The sequence below is a fragment of the Schistocerca piceifrons genome, chromosome 10 (genome assembly GCF_021461385.2).
Source record: "Schistocerca piceifrons isolate TAMUIC-IGC-003096 chromosome 10, iqSchPice1.1, whole genome shotgun sequence".
NCBI classification, from domain to species: Eukaryota; Metazoa; Arthropoda; class Insecta; order Orthoptera; family Acrididae; genus Schistocerca; species Schistocerca piceifrons.
The window spans coordinates 111,378,778-111,400,464 of NC_060147.1; the positions used below are offsets into that span (position 1 = coordinate 111,378,778).

At 39.7% G+C, this 21,687-nt stretch overlaps 1 protein-coding gene across 1 annotated transcript in view; it reads left to right on the plus strand.

Moving 5' to 3' along the window:
* Nucleotides 1–21,687, plus strand: part of LOC124719076 — a 90,102-nt gene that overhangs the window by 29,988 nt on the left and 38,427 nt on the right. Inside the window, exons 3-4 of the mRNA XM_047244757.1 lie at nucleotides 4,252–4,420; nucleotides 20,148–20,452. Coding sequence (XP_047100713.1) covers nucleotides 4,252–4,420; nucleotides 20,148–20,452 — 474 coding nt within the window. The remainder of the gene's footprint in view (nucleotides 1–4,251; nucleotides 4,421–20,147; nucleotides 20,453–21,687) is intronic.

The window sequence follows — 21,687 nt, forward strand, 5'->3', positions numbered from 1 at the left end:
TGTACATGACTCGGTATCAATAGTAACTGGTAATGGCGCCTTGCTAGGTCGTAGCAAATGACGTAGCTGAAGGCTATGCTAACTATCGTCTCTGTAAATGACAGCGTATGTAGTCAGTGAATCATCGCTAGCAAAGTCGGCTGTACCACTGGGGCGAGTGCTAGGAAGTCTCTCTAGACCTGCCGTGTGGCGGCGCTCGGTCTGCAATCACTGATAGTGGTGACACGCGGGTCCGACGTATACTAACGGACCGCGGCCGATTTGAAGGCTACCACCTAGCAAGTGTGGTGTCTGGCGGTGACACCACACCAAATGTGCTGTTTAAGCATGTCTCAGTAGCAACCTCTCTTTCCTTTCACTTGTTGACTAAGTTTCCAGATTAATTTTAGCCACCTGTCATTAGCCATTATTATTAGATGGTTGAGCTTTGGTTTTATTAGATCAGTTATCATCTTGCTTGATCCCATAATCTCTTATTTCATTACTCTTCATATGCTCTTTCCTTGAAATGCAGTGTGTTTACACACTTATGTAGCAGTACTATCAACAATGATTTTCTTCATACTTTTTGTTATGTAGCTATTCCAGAAAAGTGCTCTTTTTTGTTACAATTAACTGTTGCAGTATTTCTGTTTATATCAAAAGTTCTTCTGCTATTGAATGACAGTAGTACTCTCAAGTATGTGACTCCGATGCATCCTTTGATTTACGTCAATTCGTGTTTGGATCTACTAAATTTTTGTTGCAAAGCATTATATTTTATTCTCTGAATGTTAAGGTATATCCTCAGACTCCCAGTACAGCACACAATTTTAATGTGTCAGGAGATACAATATCAAATAGGGGTAATGCAGGAGTAGGTTTAATAATAAATAAAAAATAGGAGTGCGGGTAAGCTACTACAAACAGCATAGTGAACACATTATTGTGGCCAAGATAGACATGAAGCCCACGCCTACTACAGTAGTACAAGTTTATATGCCAACTAGCTCTGCAGATGATGAAGAAATTGAAGAAATGTATGATGAGATAAAAGAAATTATTCAGGTAGTGAAGGGAGATGAAAATTTAATAGTCAGGGGTGACTGGAATTCGAGAGTAGGAAAAGGGAGAGAAGGAAACATAGTAGGTGAATATGGGTTGGGGGTAAGAAATGAAAGAGGAAGCCGTCTGGTAGAATTTTGCACAGAGCATAACTTAATCATAGCTAACACTTGATTCAAGAATCATAAAAGAAGGTTGTATACATGGAAGAATCCTGGAGATACTAGAAGGTATCAGATAGATTATATAATGGTAAGACAGAGATTTAGGAACCAGGTTTTAAATTGTAAGACATTTCCAGGGGCAGATGTGGACTCTGACCACAATCTATTCGTTATGAACTGTAGATTAAAACTGAAGAAACTGCAAAAAGGTGGGAATTTAAGGAGATGGGACCTGGATAAACTGAAAGAACCAGAGGTTGCACAGAGTTTCAGGGAGAGCATAAGGGCACAATTGACAGGAATGAGGGAAAGAAATACAGTAGAAGAAGAATGGGTAGCTCTGAGGGATTTAGTAGTGAAGGCAGCAGAGGATCAAGTAGGTAAAAAGACGAGGGTTAGTAAAAATCCTTGGGTAACAGAAGAAATATTTAATTTAATTGATGAAAGGAGAAAATATAAAAACGCAGTAAATGAAGCAGGCAAAAAGGAATACAAACGTCTCAAAAATGAAATTGACAGGAAGTGCAAAATGGCTAAAGCAGGGATGGCTAGAGGACAAATGTAAGGAAGTAGAGGCTTATTCACAAGGGGCAAGATAGATACTGCCTACAGGAAAATTAAAGAGACCATTTGAGAAAAGAGAACCACTTGTATGAATATCAAGAGCTTAGATGGAAAACCAGTTCGAAGCAAAGCAGGGAAAGCAGAAAGGTGGAAGGAGTATATAGAGAGTCTATACAAGGGCAATGTACTTGAGGACAATATTATGGAAATGGAAGAGAATGTAGATGAAGATAAAATGGGAGATACAATACTGTGTGAAGAGTTTGACAGAGCACTGAAAGACCTATGTCGAAACAAGGCCCCAGGTGTAGACAACATTCCATTAGAACTACTGATAGCCTTGGGAGAGCCAACCCTGACAAAACTCTACCATCTGGTGAGCAAGATGTATGAGACAGGCGAAATACCCTCAGACTTCAAGAAGAACATAATAATTCCAATCCCAAAGAAAGCAGGTGTTGACAGATGTGAAAATTACCGAACTATCAGTTTAATAAGTCACAGCTGCAAAATACTAACACGAATTCTTTACAGACGAATGGAAAAACTGGTAGAAGCCAACCTCGGGGAAGATCAATTTGGATTCCGTAGAAATATTGGAACACGTGAGGTAATATCTTAGAAGAAAGATTAAGGAAAGGCAAACCTACGTTTCTAACATTTGTAGACTTAGAGAAAGCTTTTGACAGTGCTGACTGGAATACTCTCTTTCAAATTCTGAAAGTGGTAGGGGTAAAATACAGGGAGCGAAAAGCTATTTACAATTTTTACAGAAACCAGATGGCAGTTATAAGAGTCGAGGGACATGAAAGGGAAGCAGTGATTGGGAAGGGAGTGAGACAGGGTTGTAGCCTCTCCCCGATGTTATTCGATCTGTATATTGAGCAAGCAGTAAAGGAAACAAAAGAAAAGTTCGGAGTAGGTATTAAAATCCATGGAGAAAAAATAAAAACTTTGAGGTTCGCCGATGACATTGTAATTCTGTCAGAGACAGCAAAGGACTTGGAAGAGTAGTTGAACGGAATGGACAGTGTCTTGAAAGCAGGATATAAGATGAACATCAACAAAAGCAAAATGAGGATAATGGAATGTAGTCGAATTAATTCGGGTGATGCTGAGGGAATTAAATTAGGAAATGAGACACTTAAAGGAGTAAAGGCGTTTTGCTATTTGGGGAGCAAAATAACTGATGATGGTCGAAGTAGAGAAGATATAAAATGTAGACTGGCAATGGCGAGGAAAGCGTTTCTGAAGAAGAGAAATTTGTTAACATTGAGTATAGATTTAAGTGTCGGGGAGTCCTTTCTGAAAGTATTTGTATGGAAGTGAAACATGGACGATAAATAGTTTGGACAAGAAGAGAATAGAAGCTTTCGAAATGTGGTGCTACAGAAGAATGCTGAAAATTAGATGGGTAGATCACATAACTAATGAGGAGGTATTGAATAGAACTGGGGAGAAGAGGAGTTTGTGGCACAATTTGACAAGAAGAAGAGACCGGTTGGCAGGATCACATAACTAATGAGGAGGTATTGAATAGAACTGGGGAGAAGAGGAGTTTGTGGCACAACTTGACAAGAAGAAGAGACCGGTTGGCAGGACATGTTCTGAGGCATCAAGGTATCACCAATTTAGCATTGGAAGGCAGCGTGGAGGGTAAAAATCGTAGAGGGTGACCAAGAGATGAATACACTAAGCAGATTCAGAAGCATGAAGGTTGCAGTAAGTACTAGGAGATGAAGCAGCTTGCACAGGATAGGGTAGCATGGAGAGCTGCATCAAACCAGTCTCAGGACTGAAGACCACAACAACAACAACAACAGGTAGTTTTAAAATTAGTGCACACTCTGCTGCAGACTGAAAATTGATTCTGGATGTTAATTGTCATTTGCGATTCTTCATATTCCTACATCAGTTGTTGCAGTGGCAGATGCATTTCCCGTATTTCCAACAACTACAACCTAAATGGTAAGTTGGAGATACAATAAATAAATAAAGTCACAATAAATCGTATTCTGTTAAGGTGGTGGGTGCAATGAATAAGGTGGTTATTCAAAATACCTGCAAAATGTAGTGACAAAATTAAAATAATGAAAAACCAAAATAACAACAGTAATGAGGGGGAAGGTTGTGAGACAGAGGGAAGAAGTGATTGACAGTAAGACTGGTTGCATAATTTGAGCTCATTGCCTTGCTCCACATTTAAATTTTATTGTTGCTCTGCACGAGGTGTTGGTTGCTGTCGGCCATAAAAAATCTTAAGAATTTTGCAAATAACTTCTGTTTGCTATTATTTTATTTGCATTTTAAATTTTTGATTAACCCTGTTACTGCTTCTGTACTGCCAAATTTAATGTGTTTATTTCTCACTTCCTATGAGTGATTTCTTTCTGTTGCCATTTGAAGTAACCTTGAGTTCTGAATGTTAATGTTGTTGCCAATTCCCACCATTTTTGTGCCTATGTTTGTTATTTTTTAGCTCTCACACAAGCGACCAGGAGGCAATACAGACTTTCTGTGATGCCCCAAACCTGCAGAAAGTTTGTATGCTGCGCAGTGCCTCATCCCTTCTCTTCCGTGCACTCTATGATAAGTGCCACCGACTCTTAGAACTACGCCTACATTACACACAGAAGCTCAGCTACTCGGTAAGTGTTACATTCTTTAGATTAAGGTGTTGATGCTTTATACTGGAGGTTATCTTTTGCTGCCAATTTTTACTTTCAAATATCCTTAGGTAAGTGAACATGCCAATGGTTACAAAGTTCCAACCATTCCTGGCCTCTACTAGCTTCTTAGCTGATACACAATTTTTATGCCAGAACTTTGTTAAAACCATAACTTTCTGTCTAAAATCTGGTCACCTGTAGAAAGAGGCTGTGGTAGTAACCTGCTGTCTTTCTATGCTTGAGATTAATTAATTGCCCGTGGCTCATTACTTTAATTGACTGTGCCTGAATGGTTAGATCCAGTAATTGTACAAAGTAATTTTGTCAGATTAATGTTACTCAGTGATTGCTCTGGAAGAGATCAATGCAAATTTTCAAAATAGAAATTCTCCAGAACAAGAGGCATTACTTTAATTTTGCTCACAGGGTTTAACAGTAATATTGTGATTGTGGATTAATTCCAGAGATGTTTGGTGGGTGGGGAGGGGGAGGGGGAGGTGTGTCAGCAGCAACACACATATTTTAATAATTTAGACTTGGTGTTCAAAATATTTTCTAAACTCAAGAATCCAGATAAAAACTGCATATATCCTCAATGCACAAGCTGTTGTTGTTGTGGTGGTCTTCAGTCCAAAGACTGGTTTGATGTAGCTCTCCATGCTACTCAAGCTTCTTCATCTTCAAGTTCAACCTACATCCTTCTGAATCTGCTTACTGCTGTATTCATTTCTTGGTCTCCCTCTGTGATTTTTTACCTCGTATCAACTGGCCCCTTCTTTTAGTCAAGTTGTGCCACAAATTTCTTTTCTCCCCAATTCTGCTCAGACCCTCCTCATTAGTTACTTGATCTGACCGTCTGATCTTCAGCACTCTCCTGCAGCACCACATTTCAACTGTCTATTCTCTTCTTGTATAAACTGTTTACTATCCCTGTTCCACTTCCATACGTGGCTACACTCCAGATACCTTCAGAAAAGACTTTAGAACATGTAAGTCTGTATTTGATGATATCAAATGTCTTCTCATTGCCAGTCTGCATTTTAATTCCTCTCTACTTCGGCCACCATCAGTTTATTTTGCTGTCAGATAGTAAAACTCATCTACTACTTTCAGTGCCTCACATCCTGGTGCAGTTTCCTCAGCACCATCTATTTTAATTAGACTACATTCCATTGTTCTTGTTTTGCTTTTGATAATGTTCTTCTTATATCCTCCTTTCAAGACACGGTCCATTCCATTCAGCTGCTCTGTGAAGTCCTTTGCTGTCTCTGACAGAATTACAATGTCATCGACAAACCTCAACAATTTTATTTCTTCTTGCTGAACTTTAATTGTTACTCCCCCAAATGCAAAAGCTTTAATGATAAAAACAAACATAAATCCAACAAGTGTAATAGAAATCAGAGCTGTGCACAGAGACTTTACCCTCATACTGCAATGTGGATTGCTGTGGCAACAGTGAGATCAACAGTACGCAGATTTGGTGCCAGAAACAGGGGGTCATCCTTAATGACACTTCTCGTCTTCAACGGTATCCATTTAAAAGAGAGCCCTTCTTCAATCTTGACCCTTCTTTGGCGGTTGACTTCAGAGAATGTGCTGATATGCAAGCTTCTGGGTTGTCAATCTAGTTGGCTCTTGGAGGCACACTCCTCTGTTTGGTCCCTTAACTCCAACAACCAACTAGGAATGACAGGAGAATGTTTCCCTGGTCAGTTTGATTTTGCACGAAGCCCAAGACTGACATTATTTCTATCTTCTCCACCAAGTTTGAACTTAATAGCTTTGCTCTCACTTTCTGTCGCAAGAAATGACCATTGTTCAAAATTGTTTATAATATGCAACCAAGAGCCTTGTGTCACCAGGTATGCACTGTATACCATTTCTCTGTTATCTCCCTTGCTCACATCATTGACAGTTTAAAAAAATGCAAAGTTAGTCAAAATGACTGCACAACTTTGGAGTGACATGGAAATTTATTGAGATAACTTACTGATTTAGAGATACGAGGTGTGGCTAGAAAAAAACCGGACTAGTACTGGTGAAACAATAAAACGAATGCAATAAGGCTGAAAGTCGCGTGGCCTGTCACGTGACTCTCGCTCCGCCTACTGCTAGAGTTTCATCTGCCTCCTGCACTCAGTCTGCCCGTGGCGTCTGTTTTAAGTAGTTGACGTTTTGTCTGTGCGTCGGAAAATGTTGAGTGTACAGAAAGAACAGCGTGTTAACATCGAATTTTGTTTCAAACTAGGAAAATCTGCAAGTGAAACGTTTGTAATGTTACAACAAGTGTACGGCGATGATTGTTTATCGCGAACACAAGTGTTTGAGTGGTTTAAATGATTTAAAGATGGCCGCGAAGACACCAGTGATGACACTCGCACTGGCAGACCATTGTCAGCAAAACTGATGCAAACATTGAAAAAATTGGTAAACTTGTTCGACAAGATCGCCGTTTAACAATCAGAGCAGTGTCTGAGTTAACAGGAGTTGACAAGGAAAGTGTTAGGCAGATTCTTCATGAAAGTTTCAACATGAACAAAGTGTGTTCAAAAATGGTTCCAAAGTGTCTCACAATTGAACAGAAGGAACGCCGAAGAATGATTTGTTCTGACATCCTGGAAAACATTGAAAGTGATCCCACTTTCTTACAAAATGTTATTACTTGCGATGAATCGTGTTTTTTTACTTACGATCCCGAAACTAAACGCCAATCGATGCATTGGAAAACTCCTGGTTCTCCACGACAAAAAAAAGCACGAATGTCAAAATCGAAATTCAAGGCAATGATGATTGTTTTTTTTTTTTTGACATCAAAGGGATTGTGCACATTGATTGGGTATCAGAGGGACAAACGGTGAATCAGCATTACTACATTAGCGTCCTGGCTACCCTACGTGAGCGAGTACGGAGAAAACTGAATGATTTGTGGAGAAAAAAGTCATGGATCCTTCACCAAGACAATGCCCCAGCTCACAGTGCGTTGTCAGTGAAGACGTTTTTGGCAAAACACAACATTCCCATCTTAGATCATCCACCCTACTCACCTGATTTGGCCCCCTGTGACTTTTTTCTTTTCCCTAAAGTCAAGTCAGCTTTGAAAGGAACTAGATTTGAGACTGTTGAAGCAGTAAAAGAAAAAGCGACGGAAGTAATGTATGGACTTACCGAAAATGATCTGCAGCATTGCTATGAACAGTGGAAAATTCGTATGGAGCGGTGTAGAGACCGAGGAGGAGAGTACATTGAAGGAGGTAACATGAAATTGTAAATAATTGTAAATAAATGTTTTTTCCAGCATCAGTCCGGTTTTTTTCTAGCCGCACCTCGTATGTTATTTTGTAGAAAATAACCTCACATTTCAGTTAAGTGTCAAGTGTCATTTTGATTTGATGTGACTACCATTTGTGATGCAACAAACATCATGCCAGTAATCAATTTCATCCCACACTCATTGCAACATATTGAGCATAACTTGTGCAATGTTAGCATAGATCTGATTTTTGGTAGGGAAGGAACATACATATGGTTGTTAATGAAACACCAGAGAAAGAAATCTAGTGGTGTCAAGTCAGGCATGATGTGGTTGGTCCTTCATGGCCAATCCACTGACCTGGGAAGTGATTATTGGGGAAACCTCAAAACTTCTGGGAGGAAATGAGGTGGTGCACTGTCTTGCTGATAGTAAACTACCCCATCTGAGTCATCTTCATTGATCTGTGGAATTAAAAAGTTTTCTAACATATTCAGATTCACAATACCACTGGCAGTTTGTACACTTTCTACTTGCTAAGGGCACAAAACACATTGACTGTGGGGTTTTCATGAACATGTTCCAGGGTTTCATCTGGATTTTCGTTGCCCCATATTCTGCAGTTGTGGGTGTTCACCATGTCAATGATACGAAATGTTGAGTCATCACTGAAAATTATTGTGTTCAGGAATGTCTTGTCATTCTCTATCCATTGCAGCAATTCTGCAGAGAATTCTTCACGAGCAACCTTATCTGCATCACCAATGCGCTGTGCCATTGTGAATCTGTGCGGTTTCAAGTGTAAATGTCTATGCAGTGTTCACCAGTCTTTTGTGGAATTCCAGTCTCACAAAATGCACGTCCCATTGATTTTTTTGGACTGGTGTAGCTCTCCCTAACCTGTTTAACATAATCAACAACACGCAGGTGACCTGATGATTTATCATTTCCAGTAAACAACCCATCTCAATAAAGTTCTTGTGACAAGAATACATTGTAGGCCTATTTGGAGGTTATTTAGCATATTTGGTGCCAAATTTATGTTGAACAGTTGTTGCAGAATCCATGAAACCAAAACACACAATGAGCATACTCCACACCAGTGAAAGTAGCCATTTTAAATGTGCACCATGCTGTCGCTCCTGTTGGTGGAACGGGGTACTAATGCACTACGTGAATCAAACTCTAAGTCGTTTGTTACAAAGTAACAAATCTATCAGTTCTGTAAGTTATCTCAATAAATTTCTATATCATTCCAAAGTGGTAAAGCCCTTTTTGACTCGCCCTGTATATTTATCAATAGCCTCAGTATTACACATTCACCTTTTTGTCAATGAAACAAAAATTCATAGTTCTACAAGGTATGTTGAGAGGCTTTGGATATAAGTGTGTAAATTCTCCAGTAATTATTGACTTCAAGACGGAATACTTAAGAGTATCTATGTGTAAATTTTTAACATTTTTTGTTTTAAAATTGTCTGTCCTCAGAGGAGTAAAGCCCCTCGTCCGTAGTAGCCGCTGCACTTATGACAGTAGAAGACACAACAGTAGACGGAAAATTGTGCCTCAAATTATGTGCCAAACTCCGAAAAACGAGATTGACAAGGAAATAATACAGCATAATTTCACATTCAGGTTTCCTCCTCTAGTTTTTCTACATATGTGACGTCACATTTTAGGTATAGTGTAGGACCAGTTTTGTAAACAATCGCATAAACATGTTACCCATGATCAACCCAATCTACGATTTATTTCACTTCTTTATGAAGCTGTATATTGTGGACCACCAGATCAGCTCCTTAGTATGTTGGAGGAATTTCTCACTGCTGAAATTCATTGTTGTTAAATTGTTCTTGGGCATTATGAGGCTGCAAACTAATAAAAAAGATTGTAGATTAAACAGCAAACACCTGTGTGTTTCATTATGCTCAAACTGGTTATTGTGTTGCAGATTTTGTAAAATTGACAGAGAGACCATGTGGCAACCGCATTTTTGTAGTTTTTTATATTTTTGATGCATTAAGTCCAGAACTCTAATACTAATTTCCCAAAGCAGTTTGAAGCAACTCTCAAAAATTCGCGTGAAAATTGCATTTGAAGTTTTCTGAGTGTCTTTAATTTCCCAAAAAGGAGGACAATTTTTCGATGGACCAAATAGCTTTGTGGTAGAATGCCTGTCTGCAGGCAGCAAGGATTCAATTCCCAGCTGATGAGAATATTTAATCAATGGTGCATATTCCATGGAGCATTTTCGTGAGGTATAAAGTACATAAAGATGGGGGGGGGGGGACAAGTTGGGACTGCGCAAGACTGATAATTACTGCTTCTAGTCAGGTAATACCGCTCCCCCCCTCCCCCCACTGCCTCAGTTTTTCGAATCAATGATTTAAATATAAAATAATGAAATATATGCCAATTACCACATCTGTAGTTTTTATGAAAATTGCAAATGAGTTGAGGGGAAATGCATTTGTATGGTGTGCTCACTGTGATGGAAGTTATTGTTTTCAGAGTTTAATTATGCTTATCACTCTGGCTCAAGTGAGATCATGTCTTGGGTATTAAAACAATGAATGCAGTTCATGCGGTCTCTCTTTTTTTTTTTTTTTTTTTAATTTAAAGGATCTTTAACAATATTTTAAAAAGATCAGTAATTTAGAACGTATAGTTTGAATGAAAACTGGAACTTAGCATGTAATATGCAACTAGAAATAAGGAGACATCAGTTTTTCATAAACCATAATTATCTGCCCAACCTTGTACAAAAACAAATCTCCTGCGCCTTATTTTTCCAGTCTCCCACCACCTCCTAAAGTCCCACCATCCAGCAACAAAGAAGCATTCCCCTTGTAACTCAATATCACCCAGGACTGGAGCAACTGAATTACATTCTCCACCAGGGTTTTGACTACCTCTCGTCATGCCCTGAAATGAAATGAGAAATGTCCTGGCCACTATCCTTCCCACCCCTCCCACAGTGGTAATCTGCCATCCACTGAACCTACACAACATACCCGCCCATCCTTACACAACCCCTGCTCCCAATCCCTTACCCCATGGCTCACACCCCTGTAATAGATCTAGTTGCAAGACTTGTCCCACACATGCTCCTGCCGCCACTGCCGCCGCCGCCGCCACCACCACCACCACCACCACCACCACCACCTACTCCAGTCTGGTCACTAACATCACCTATCCCATCAGTGCTACCAATGAAAACATTAATGTTGTCTACAAACTAAGCTGCAACCACTGTGCTACATTCTATATAGGCATGACAACCAACAAGCTGTCTGTCCACATGAATGGCCACTAATAAATGGTGGCCAAGAAACAAGTGGACAACTCTGTTGCTGAACATGGTGCCAGACATGACATCCTTCATTTCAGAACTGCTTCACAGCCTGGACCATATGGATCCTTCCCACCAACACCAGCTTTTCTGAATTGTGCAGGTGGGAACTTTTCCTGCAATGCATCCTACATTCCTGTAACCCTCCTGGCCTCAACCTTCTTTAGCCACTGTCCTAACTCATCCAGCCCCTTCCCTGTTCTCATTCCAGCACTACACAGCTGTCCACCACCACACCCATTCTTTTTATTTCTCTTCTTTTCCGCTATTTCCCCCTGCCCTCTCCCATCTCTACCCTGCCCTCTACTTCACTGTCCGTCACCCCCACCATATTATCCCTCCCCACCCCAGTCACCTCCTTACCCCCACCTAGTTGCCACTCCCATCATGCACTGGTGCTGCTGCTTGCAATGTGGTTTCATTTGCCTGAGACTGCAGTCTTGTGTGCGTGCGTGGTGCATGCATGTGCTTATGTGTGTCTATTGTGGACGAAGTCCAATGGCTGAAAGCTTTAATTGTGAGAGTCTTTTTGTTGTGTCTGTATGTGACTCAGCATCTCTTCTATATGGTGAGTAGCAACTTTCCTTCTCATAATATTATCATAAAAATTACAATTAGATATGAGTTAAATAGCATCGATTTTGTTGTAGCAAACCTTGCAATGCTTTGCAATTGCTAAATATGTATAAGGATTGCTTATATATCTTAATCTTCTTCCCACTCTTCTCTCTTTCCATGTCCACCCCCTCCTCTCTTCTCCTCTCTCTTTGTCTATGTCCACCTCTCTTCCCCCAGCTCTGTGTTCAACACCAGGTCTTCCGCCCTCCCTTTGTCCAATACCTCCCTACACTCTCTGTCCATCTCCTCCTCCCCCTCTCTGTCCATCTCCTCTTCCCCCCCCTCTCGGACTTTGAGCCTCATGTACTGTTTTTGCAAACGATAACTCAATCGGGAAAAGAAGTCACTGAAAATGAATGGGTAAATCTGCTGGAATCATTAACATAAGGATTATTGGAGAGATCTCACCAGCTGCTGGATCTGTGAGGATAGTAGCTTTAGTGACAATATTTCTCACAGTTTTAATGTGTGAATGGGTAAGACTACAAAGTTTTGGATGATTCAGATTCCATAGTATTATCATAATTATAAGTTGATAATCCACAAATACAACATTCTTCTTTTTTCTTGAGGCTGACTGATGTAGGAAACAAAATGGCACACTCTTATGTCTACAATTTTTATTTAAAATTATGTATAAAGACAAAGAATATATGTCAAAGACACAGTTGTCTAATGGTTTAAATACCCTGATATATAAGTTAAAACTGACTGTGAGGAAGAAAATGAAGCCATGCATTTTCACAGTACAGCGATTTCTTTCTCATAGCCTGATTTAATAGAAAATCTGTATGTGTGTGTTTAAAAGAAATACATAGCCTATGTTCCTCTGAATGTTAGTAGAATATTGTGTAACAACATGAAATAAAATGGTCAAGGACTTTTTTTGAGAGTTTTGCTAATTTTTCCCCTTTACGTGTTACATGTGTATGTAGTTACCTTAGATATTAAAAAAAAAAATAAAGGGTGGAACGCAATAATTTTCTGATTTAGGAATGAAATAAAAAATAATGAACACTTAGAAATTTACATTTTTATTTTTCTCATATTGGACAATAATGGAAGTTTCTAACCCCATTGTTTAAAGACTATATCTAGCAAATGTCTACTTCACAATCCACACACTGCCACAGTTGTTTTCCAAAATTCTCATGCACTCTTTCAAGCATGTCTTCTGGTATTCTTGCAGTTTCAGGCTTAATATTGTTCTGTAGGTCTTCCAGAGTGTTTGTACGGTTACAATACACCTTTGACTTCAAGTAACCCCAAAGAAAAAGTCTCATGGTGCAAAGTCTGATGATCGTGCTGGCCGGTTGAGATCCCCCATCCGAGAGACAAGTCTTCCAGGAAACGTTTGCCTCAAAAAAATTCGTGGTAATGCCCGCTGTGTGTGCGCAGTGACAGTCTTGTTGAAACCAGGTATCCTGTAATTACATCACCTACAAAGCCAGTTGGAAAAACTCTTGCAGCATAGTTAAGAAACGATCCTAATTCACAGTTGCAGCATGATGATTTTCCAGGGAAAGTAAGGTCCAGTGATGCCTATTCGTGATATGGCGCACCACACAGTGACACGGTCTGAGTGCAGGGGTCTCTGGTGAATTTGCCTGGGGTTCTTGTTGCTCCAGTACCGCATATTCTGTTTGTTTACACACCCACTGAGGTGAAACTGTGCCTCATCAGAAAATAACACATTTGCATCACGGGGTATGGTTGCAAGCATGTCTCCACAAGCTGTTCTTCATGTTACATAATCCCGTTCTGACAATTGCTGGACCATTCACATTTTATGCGGGTGAAAATTCAGTTCATTATGAAGAATCCAGTGCAGAGAACATCTTGAAATGCGATGAGCAAATGCTTGTTTCTGAGCTGAGCATTTCAGGGATTGCAGTACTGCTACTCTAACTCGTTAGGCATTTTGTGGTGTTGTAACGCTTCTACCAGGGCATCTTCATAACGGTGACACGTTCCCTGTTGTTCTGAGTGCATTTACGCAACTTAAAATTGATTGCCATCCAGGAACACGTCCATGTGGGGGTACTGCAAATCTCAAATGAAAAGCATGCTGCATTGCAATGATAGAGTTGGAATTCGAGAAACACACTTAAGCACAAAGTGAGTGCTTCTCATGTGTTCAATGTATTATCCCAGATGAACAACAATTGAGTACAAACCTTCCATTGGTCATTTTAAACCACGCCTGCTCTCCCCTCTATTTGATCAACAGTGCCACCACAGTGTGAATTATAGAAAAGCAATTTACCGCACTCTACCCTGGATGTACTCTCTATTCATTTGAAAGTTTACACCATGTAAAAAATTAAAGTAAATCACTTGGTAACTTTCCAGATTTTGGTAAACTTAGTCATATAGCAGTACAGATTTAAATTACATAGGTATTCCAGCTGAAAGGAGGAGGAAAAAAAAAGTTACCAAAAGGAGCCACAAAGCAGCGATTAAGGATCTTGAGTGCCAGAGATTTTTTTTTTTCTTATCTTTATATATTTTATGTTTCACAGAAATTCTCGTAGAACATGCTCCTTTATTTAAAAGTTGAATTGGTAGGGACATGAACTCCAGCCATGTGCTTGGCATGCTAGCTTGCATCAAAAAAGTGTCCTAATTTTTGGTAACTTAAAGTGAATTCAAAAACTTAAAAAGTCAAATTTTTTGATAATTTTTGACAGCTGCATTGATGTGCTTTGGAATGCTGATAATTGTGTACTGGATTTCACATACTGTAGATAAAAAACATTACAAAAATCTGTTTGCCATCTGGTCTCCATTTTAATTTAGAGGAGGGATAGCAATTATCGCTGAAACAACCTGGTCTTCTGTTTACGTCATCCCTTACTTTTTTAAAATTCCTGTTGGCCTTATTCCTGTAATGAACATGGAAATTGAACAAAGTCTGAAAAATTTTGAGGCCCTTTGTTTCAAGATACATAGAATCAAAATATTGAATTAAATAAGCAAGTAAAAGAAAAATTAGTCCCTCCCCGTTATCTGCTTTTCTCAAAAAGTGGTAAGTGGTAATACTACAAAAAATCACCAGTGTTCTTCTGTTGATTCTAATTTTTTGAAACATCTGCTCAAAAACAAGTTGTAATTGGGATCACGCTATTATTTGTACATTACGAATAGTCAGTGATAAAGTGTAAAAACTATGGTTGCAGAACTCTATTTCTCGTGCTAATTTGTCCATCAGGGCTACAGGGAGATTAAAGTATGTTATGAAGACATCAGACAGCAGATTAGCTGCTTTCTATTTTTATTGTAAACTATAAATGAACTGTTAAGTTTTATGCTTTCTCCTTATGTTATTTCACAAGTTGGTTGTGGCTCCTCCCGTTTTTAATCTTTCAAAGTAAATGGAGCATTGTACTTCATTGAAACCAAACTTAGTAAAATACTTCCAGACTAAAGATAGTGCCATTCTGTAGTGCTGACATCTGATGATGACACTGGGAAACCACTGTATAGACCAGACGGAACAAGTGTCACGTGTACAAGCGAACAATCTAATAGGCCAGGGCTTCCCAACCTTTTCAGCTGGCAGACCCCTTTTTCAGTCGAAAATCCATGGCGGACCACTAGTCAGTCAAGAGCACTGTAACTTTAAGTTTCAGAGCAAAACCCATGGGAACTGAAAGCTTCTTAATGCAAGTGCCATGTTCCCAACGACCCCCCTCCCCCCGAAGTATCAATAGTCTTTCGTTTGGAGATGAATGAAAACAACTTGAAATTAACGATCAAATTTGAAGTCCCACTGTATCCAGACACTTACAAGTGGATTTACTCCCTTTGTTCAACACACTATAGCCTGATTAAAATTACTTGGTAACTGACATTTCACATGTTGGAGCTGCCTTCCTCCAAGAGCAATCAATGTCACATCCAAACCGTTCGCTCTTGACAAGCTGCCGCTTGTGGTTTGTTCACTTCTACTGTTTGGCTACTGTTGTGTAAGGAGCATGCATATTTTATAACAGCTGTGTGTGTGTGTGTGTGTGTGTGTGTGTGTGTGTGGTTTTTTGTGAAATCCGAAGAAAAATGTTCAAATGTATGTAAAGTCTATGGGACTTAACTGCTGAGATCATCAGTCCCTAGTCTTACACACTATTAACCTAAGTTTAACCTCCGCTAAGGACAAAAACACACACACACACACACACACACACACACACACACACACACCTACCTGAGGGAGGACTCGAACCTCCGGCGGGAGCGGCCCCGCAATCCACGACGACATGGCACCTTAGACTGCGCAGCCATTCCGTGTGGCTGTGAAGAAAAGAGGCAGACTCATGATTCGGGATACAAACACATCACGAAAGAAAAGAGGCCAAGCAATTGCCTTTAAAGGACTATTGTGACATCTGTTGTGCAATGTGTGGGAATACATTCACCCAGTTTACATGTGTTTCCAAAACCGGATTTCGTAAGCCAAAGTCCCAGTTCCGCTTTTGGTTGGTCAGGTAAACACTTCAAAATCGATTGTGGAAATCTGGTTTTATAAAGCCATTTTCCAGTTCCACAATCGATTTTCGTGCCCATGTAAACAGCTCAGAAAGTTTAGTGATTTTTGCGTTTTTACGTATCTACTGAACGGCAGCTGTCAGCCCATAGCCAGCAGCTAGCAGGCAGTGTTGCAACAGTGTACTGTCAGTTGGTAGCTGGCAACTGGCAGGCGGCGTGGCAACAGTTTAGCCACAGCAGACAACTTCAACTATTACTTGGACACTATATCATAGCAGTCAGCCTCAACTGTAAACAAATTAGGAAAACAAACAGACTCTCATTTCTATATAAGAAGACAAAGCATTTCACAGAACGTAAGACTTTTTTTCTCAAAGGAAACAATTCTGGTAGAGGAGGTTTACCTTTTACGAAGGTGGCACGTGAAAAGTCCTCATTTGTTTACGCTCGCTGCCAGTTGTCACAATAGTGTCAGAGTAATAGCAAGTAATTGTAATTGAAGTATAGGCAGGCCATATTTTTAACTGAGGGGACGGAATATATTATAAAGAAAATAAATTAGCTTTAGAGATCATTTTAATTTTCGTAACAAAAATATCAATGCCAACAGAATTCAATAAATAATTATTTTGTACCTGATAGAAGATAGGAAAAAAAAAATCCTATAGAGTTATAGTTCAGGTACGTTCACTGAGCATCTACGAAGAAAACTGCTTTCTTCTTTACTATATATGAGTCTGTAGGAATAAATAATGGAATCCTAATGTGATGGTTGAGGGTGCTTCTGCTGACAATTTTGAAAAGTTGGGTTCAGTTCTTGACAACTGGAGACGGATGTCTGGTTCCGCATCTAGACAGCTTCGGTACTTAGTTTTGTGGGCAGCATAGATCGATAATTCAGATTCACACACGTATGTTGTGGCAATCGGAAGAAGTGCACATTTTGCCTTTTCAACAAGGGGGTAGTATTTCTTGTTATTCAAAAGTGTGAGTAACCGTCAATGTCAAAACTTGATTTCAAGGTAGGGTCTGTGGCAATTTCTATCAACAACTCATATTCATTTGATGATACAATGTTCGGATTTTTGGATACAGTGAATGGGTTGACCACCCATTCGTATCTCTGCAGCTTCTCATCTTCAGCTGTTGGGAAATAATGCTCCAACAATGACATCAAGCTTTGGAGATGTTCCAGGATTTGATGAAACAAATTCTTCCCAAGCGCCAATGTTTTGTTTTTCATAAACTCCTTAAGAGGAAAACACTTGACCTCCCCATCCTCGACACTCTCTGCCCAAAAATTGATTTTCCTCTTGAATGCTTGAACTTTGTCGATAGCAGTGACCTTTGTTTCACTTTGCCCTTGGAGTGAAATATTCATTTAGTTCATTTTGGAGAAAATATCTGACAAATAGGCAAGTATACACTGCCAATTTTCGTTATTAATAAGGTCTGCTAATTTGGTGTTATGCTCCGAAAGGAAAGCTAAGACTTCCAATCTTAATTCGTACAACCGAGAGAGTACATTCACATGTGAGTGCCACCTCACTTCTGTGTGGAGAAGCAGGGAATGATGAAGGTTTCCCATATCTTCACACAGTATTGTGAAAACTCTTTACTTCAACAGCCTTGATTTTATGTAGTTAATGATTTGAATGGATTCGTTTCGTAGCTAAAGCATTTCTGTGGAGAGCACAATGACTGCTGCTGTAATTCTTGGCATTTTCTTTTATTTTTGTTATTGCTCTGACTGTAGGACCCATCATAGCTTTTGCACCATCTGTGCACACACCTATGCAAATAGGTGTGTGCAAACCTCGTTAGTCCTTCAAAAATCATCCAATAGCCGGAATTTCAGCACCAGTTGTGTTGGCAGGTAGTGGTCTGCACAACAAGAGGTCCTCCTCAAAACATCCAGAATATTCATAACGGACAAAAGCCAATAAAATCGCTAATCCTGCAACATCAGTGGATTCATCTATCTGCAGAGAAAATGAATTGTGTTGGATGCGAGAAACAAGAGTGTCTTCCACATCACTTGACATGTCAACAATGTGTCTCTTGACAGTATTGTTTGATAATGGCACCGAAGATACAAGCTTTACTGCCTTTTCGTCTAGCATGCAAGAAACAATATCATTAACACACGGCTTTATGAGATTTTCTGCAATGGTATGAGCTTTGCCTGTTTTTACCACTTGATAACTAACCAAGAAAGAAGCTTTTAATGAATTTTCATTAATTGTTTTTGCATGAGTTTTCATGCAATACTGAGAAGCAGCTAGTTCAGCACTCTTCCTTTCGAAAAAATCGATGTCTTTAGCCTGGAAATCCAGGTGAGTACCTTCAAAATGATGGTGCAATTTAACTGGAAGCATTGAACTGTTCAGAAAGACTCACGCACAAATTACACACTGAGCCTTACCCTCCTTTCTCTCCATAAAGCCCATTTCTAAATAGCTTTCGTTGTGCTTACGCTTCTTGGTTATTCCACTTCCACAGGATATTGCAACCACTGGAGTACTTGCAGCGTTTTCACATAATAAATCCGGCAGTGGAGCTTCTTGTGATTGTTCTTCCTTTGGTCATCCTCCCTCCTCATTCATTTCAACTGGAAACTTCCCTTGTTGTGAAGGCGATGGAGCAACTGCACCCTTCTTCAATGATCCTGACTTCAGCCACCGATCCATGTTAGAAGTAATAATCTGGTCAAAAATCGACTTATGAAATAGGTAGTGCACTGACAAAGCAAGTGTAACACTTAATGATGCCTTGGGCTGCACATGTGCAAGCGAGCGCTGTGATTGGTTGACTAAGCTCGCTCCACACATGCGTAAAAGGTTTCAGCGCATCTAGTGCCATGAGCCGGCGCACAAATGACCCCCGTATTGTTGCCAAACGGTCGATCAGAGAAGCCGCATTCTCCGGCACTAAACTGTGTATGCGGTCTCACCTAGGAACCGCAAAGGCTGCTTGGGAATACGACCCGAAGTAAAAGTACACATGTTTTTCACAGTGATAAATTTGATTTTCACATTTTTATTCAATAATTTTACTTATTATTTTACACGATTTGGTGAAAGGTGGCCGCAGGCCCCCTAGAAAGAGCCGGCAGACCACGAAGGGGTCCGCGGACCACATGTTAGGAAGCCCTGTAATAGGCCATGCCACATGGTTACAACTACCTTATTGTCTCACCAATGCTACACCAGTTCCCATGTCTTGTGTTCGTTTGTTTCTTGTTTCTTTTGGTGTTTGTATTAAAATAGCACTGATCACTTTTCCCATTTTCTGTGGTAATGCAAAATTTCAAAGCAGTGGATATTTTACAAATAAGTTACTTGTTTTTAAAAAGATTTATTTAAAAAACAAAAATTTTAGCACTGCTTGTATAACTGATACATTAGTTTTTACCTGGTTAATAATTAAAAAAACCTTGTTATAACTAAGACCAAACAAACCTCAAAAAATATGGGCTATTCAGAACTAAAAACTGGTATTGGTTTTAACCAGTCAGTTTTTGCAATCTTTAGTTTAGGGGTGGCCCATTACACATATATGTAGCCTGCTGTAATTGTGAAAATGTTAGAACTTCAGCTGCTTGTGTTGTGCCTTTGCTACTGATTTAATGATGAAGCTTAAGGCGACTTAATAAAAATCGTGCAGTAACCAGGCATTGACCAAAGATGGGTGGGGAGGAAGCAGCTATGACATTCACAGTTGGAACTCTCTATATTCACCAGATGAGACTAAAACAGGTTTCTAGCAAATTCTGGACATTTCTTACCAGACAAGAAGTCAGTCTGGAGAGTGTGGACGGTGTAGCTGCATGTCTTTTATTTGCAACTAATACTGACTTACTTGCCTTTACAGAGTGCTCCACCTGTAATGTTGCTGTGCAACTTTTATGGCTGGCAATTAATTGTATGCTTCAGAACACACAAAAAAATCTTTTAGACAGGTGCTTGTGTAGAAGGGGAACTGTTGTTTGGTTGCAGGTGCTAAAGAACTTGGTAGAGAAGTGCTCCAGAATACACACACTGAGGATATCCAGTAGACTGCTGGTATCTGAGAAATTTTCGGAGGCAGTGTCACATATGCAAAACCTCCATGTACTGATTCTGGAAGGATATTCCACAGAAAGCCCTCCTGCACTGCGACCTTTGGCTGATGGGTGCCCACAACTGGCCGAGGTTGACTTTGGATTCACAGCTGTCGATATGTATGATCTGAAGTATTTCCTGAATGCCAAGAGGAACACCCTTAAGTCCTTGCATATAAAATGGACAATGGTTGTTGAAAGGTGAGTTGGAGAGTAATTGTTTAAAAATATGGCATCTCAGTCCTTGATTGATATTTTTTATTTTCAATAACTGGTTTCAGGCTAGCTGCCCATCTTTGGATCTGTTAGATAAAGTTAAAAATATAATTAACAAGAGAGATATAGTTGCTGATAGAACTATCTTAGTTTACAAAAAGAAATTTTGGAATGTATTAATTGCCAACGTACCATATATTGCAGTTACAGAGTAACCTGTCAGTACAAAACTATTGGTTCGCTGTCATAACTAAATTAATGTTTAATCTATTAAAACCTTATATCACAGTTTGGAGAAACCTGACTGGTAAAAGTAAAAAGTGCCCTCTATCTGTAAGAATAGGGCAGACAGAGCGGATGTAAAGGATAGTAAACATGGAGTGAGCAAAATAAATGAACAAATGTAGGTCCTACATAAAGGTCCAAAAAGTCTCTATCTCAACGTGCTCGAACAGATTGAAATATACGCTCATCAAATGAAAAACTCAGACCTACTACTTAATGAACAAAGTGATTTTATGCACAGGAGTTATTATGAGATTTTTAAAGACATGTTTTAGGCTTACTCTTGAATGCAGCAGCACGCTCCAGTAATAATCAGCTGCAGCGGAACGGCCCTCAGCCTACTGGCGGCTAGGTGAATTGGGCGCGGCCGAAGTTTGACGTGGCGCTGTATACGTTCTGACATAGGGAAATCCTCTCCACCACCAATCAATAAAAAGAAGAGGAAACGCACATTTTCAAAAGTATATGTATATAATAGAGGGAAACATTCCATGTGGGAAAAATATATCTAAAAACAAAGGTGAAGTAACTTACCAAACGAAAGCGTTGGTATGTTGATAGACACACAAACATACACACAAAATTCAAGCTCTCGCAACCCACGGTTGCTTCATCAGGAAAGAGGGAAGGAGAGGGAAAGACGAAAGGATGTGGGTTTTAAGGCAGAGGGTAAGGAGTCATTCCAATCCCGGGAGCGGAAAGACTTACCTTAGGGGGAAAAAGGGACAGGTATACACTCTCGCTCGCGCGCGCGCCCACACACATCCATCCGCACATATACAGACACAAGCAGACATATATATGAATATAATAGAGGGAAACATTCCACGTGGGAAAAATATATCTAAAAACAAAGATTCTGTAACTTACCAAACGAAAGTGTTGGTACGTTGATAGAGACAATAACAAACACACGCACAAATTTCAAGCTTTCG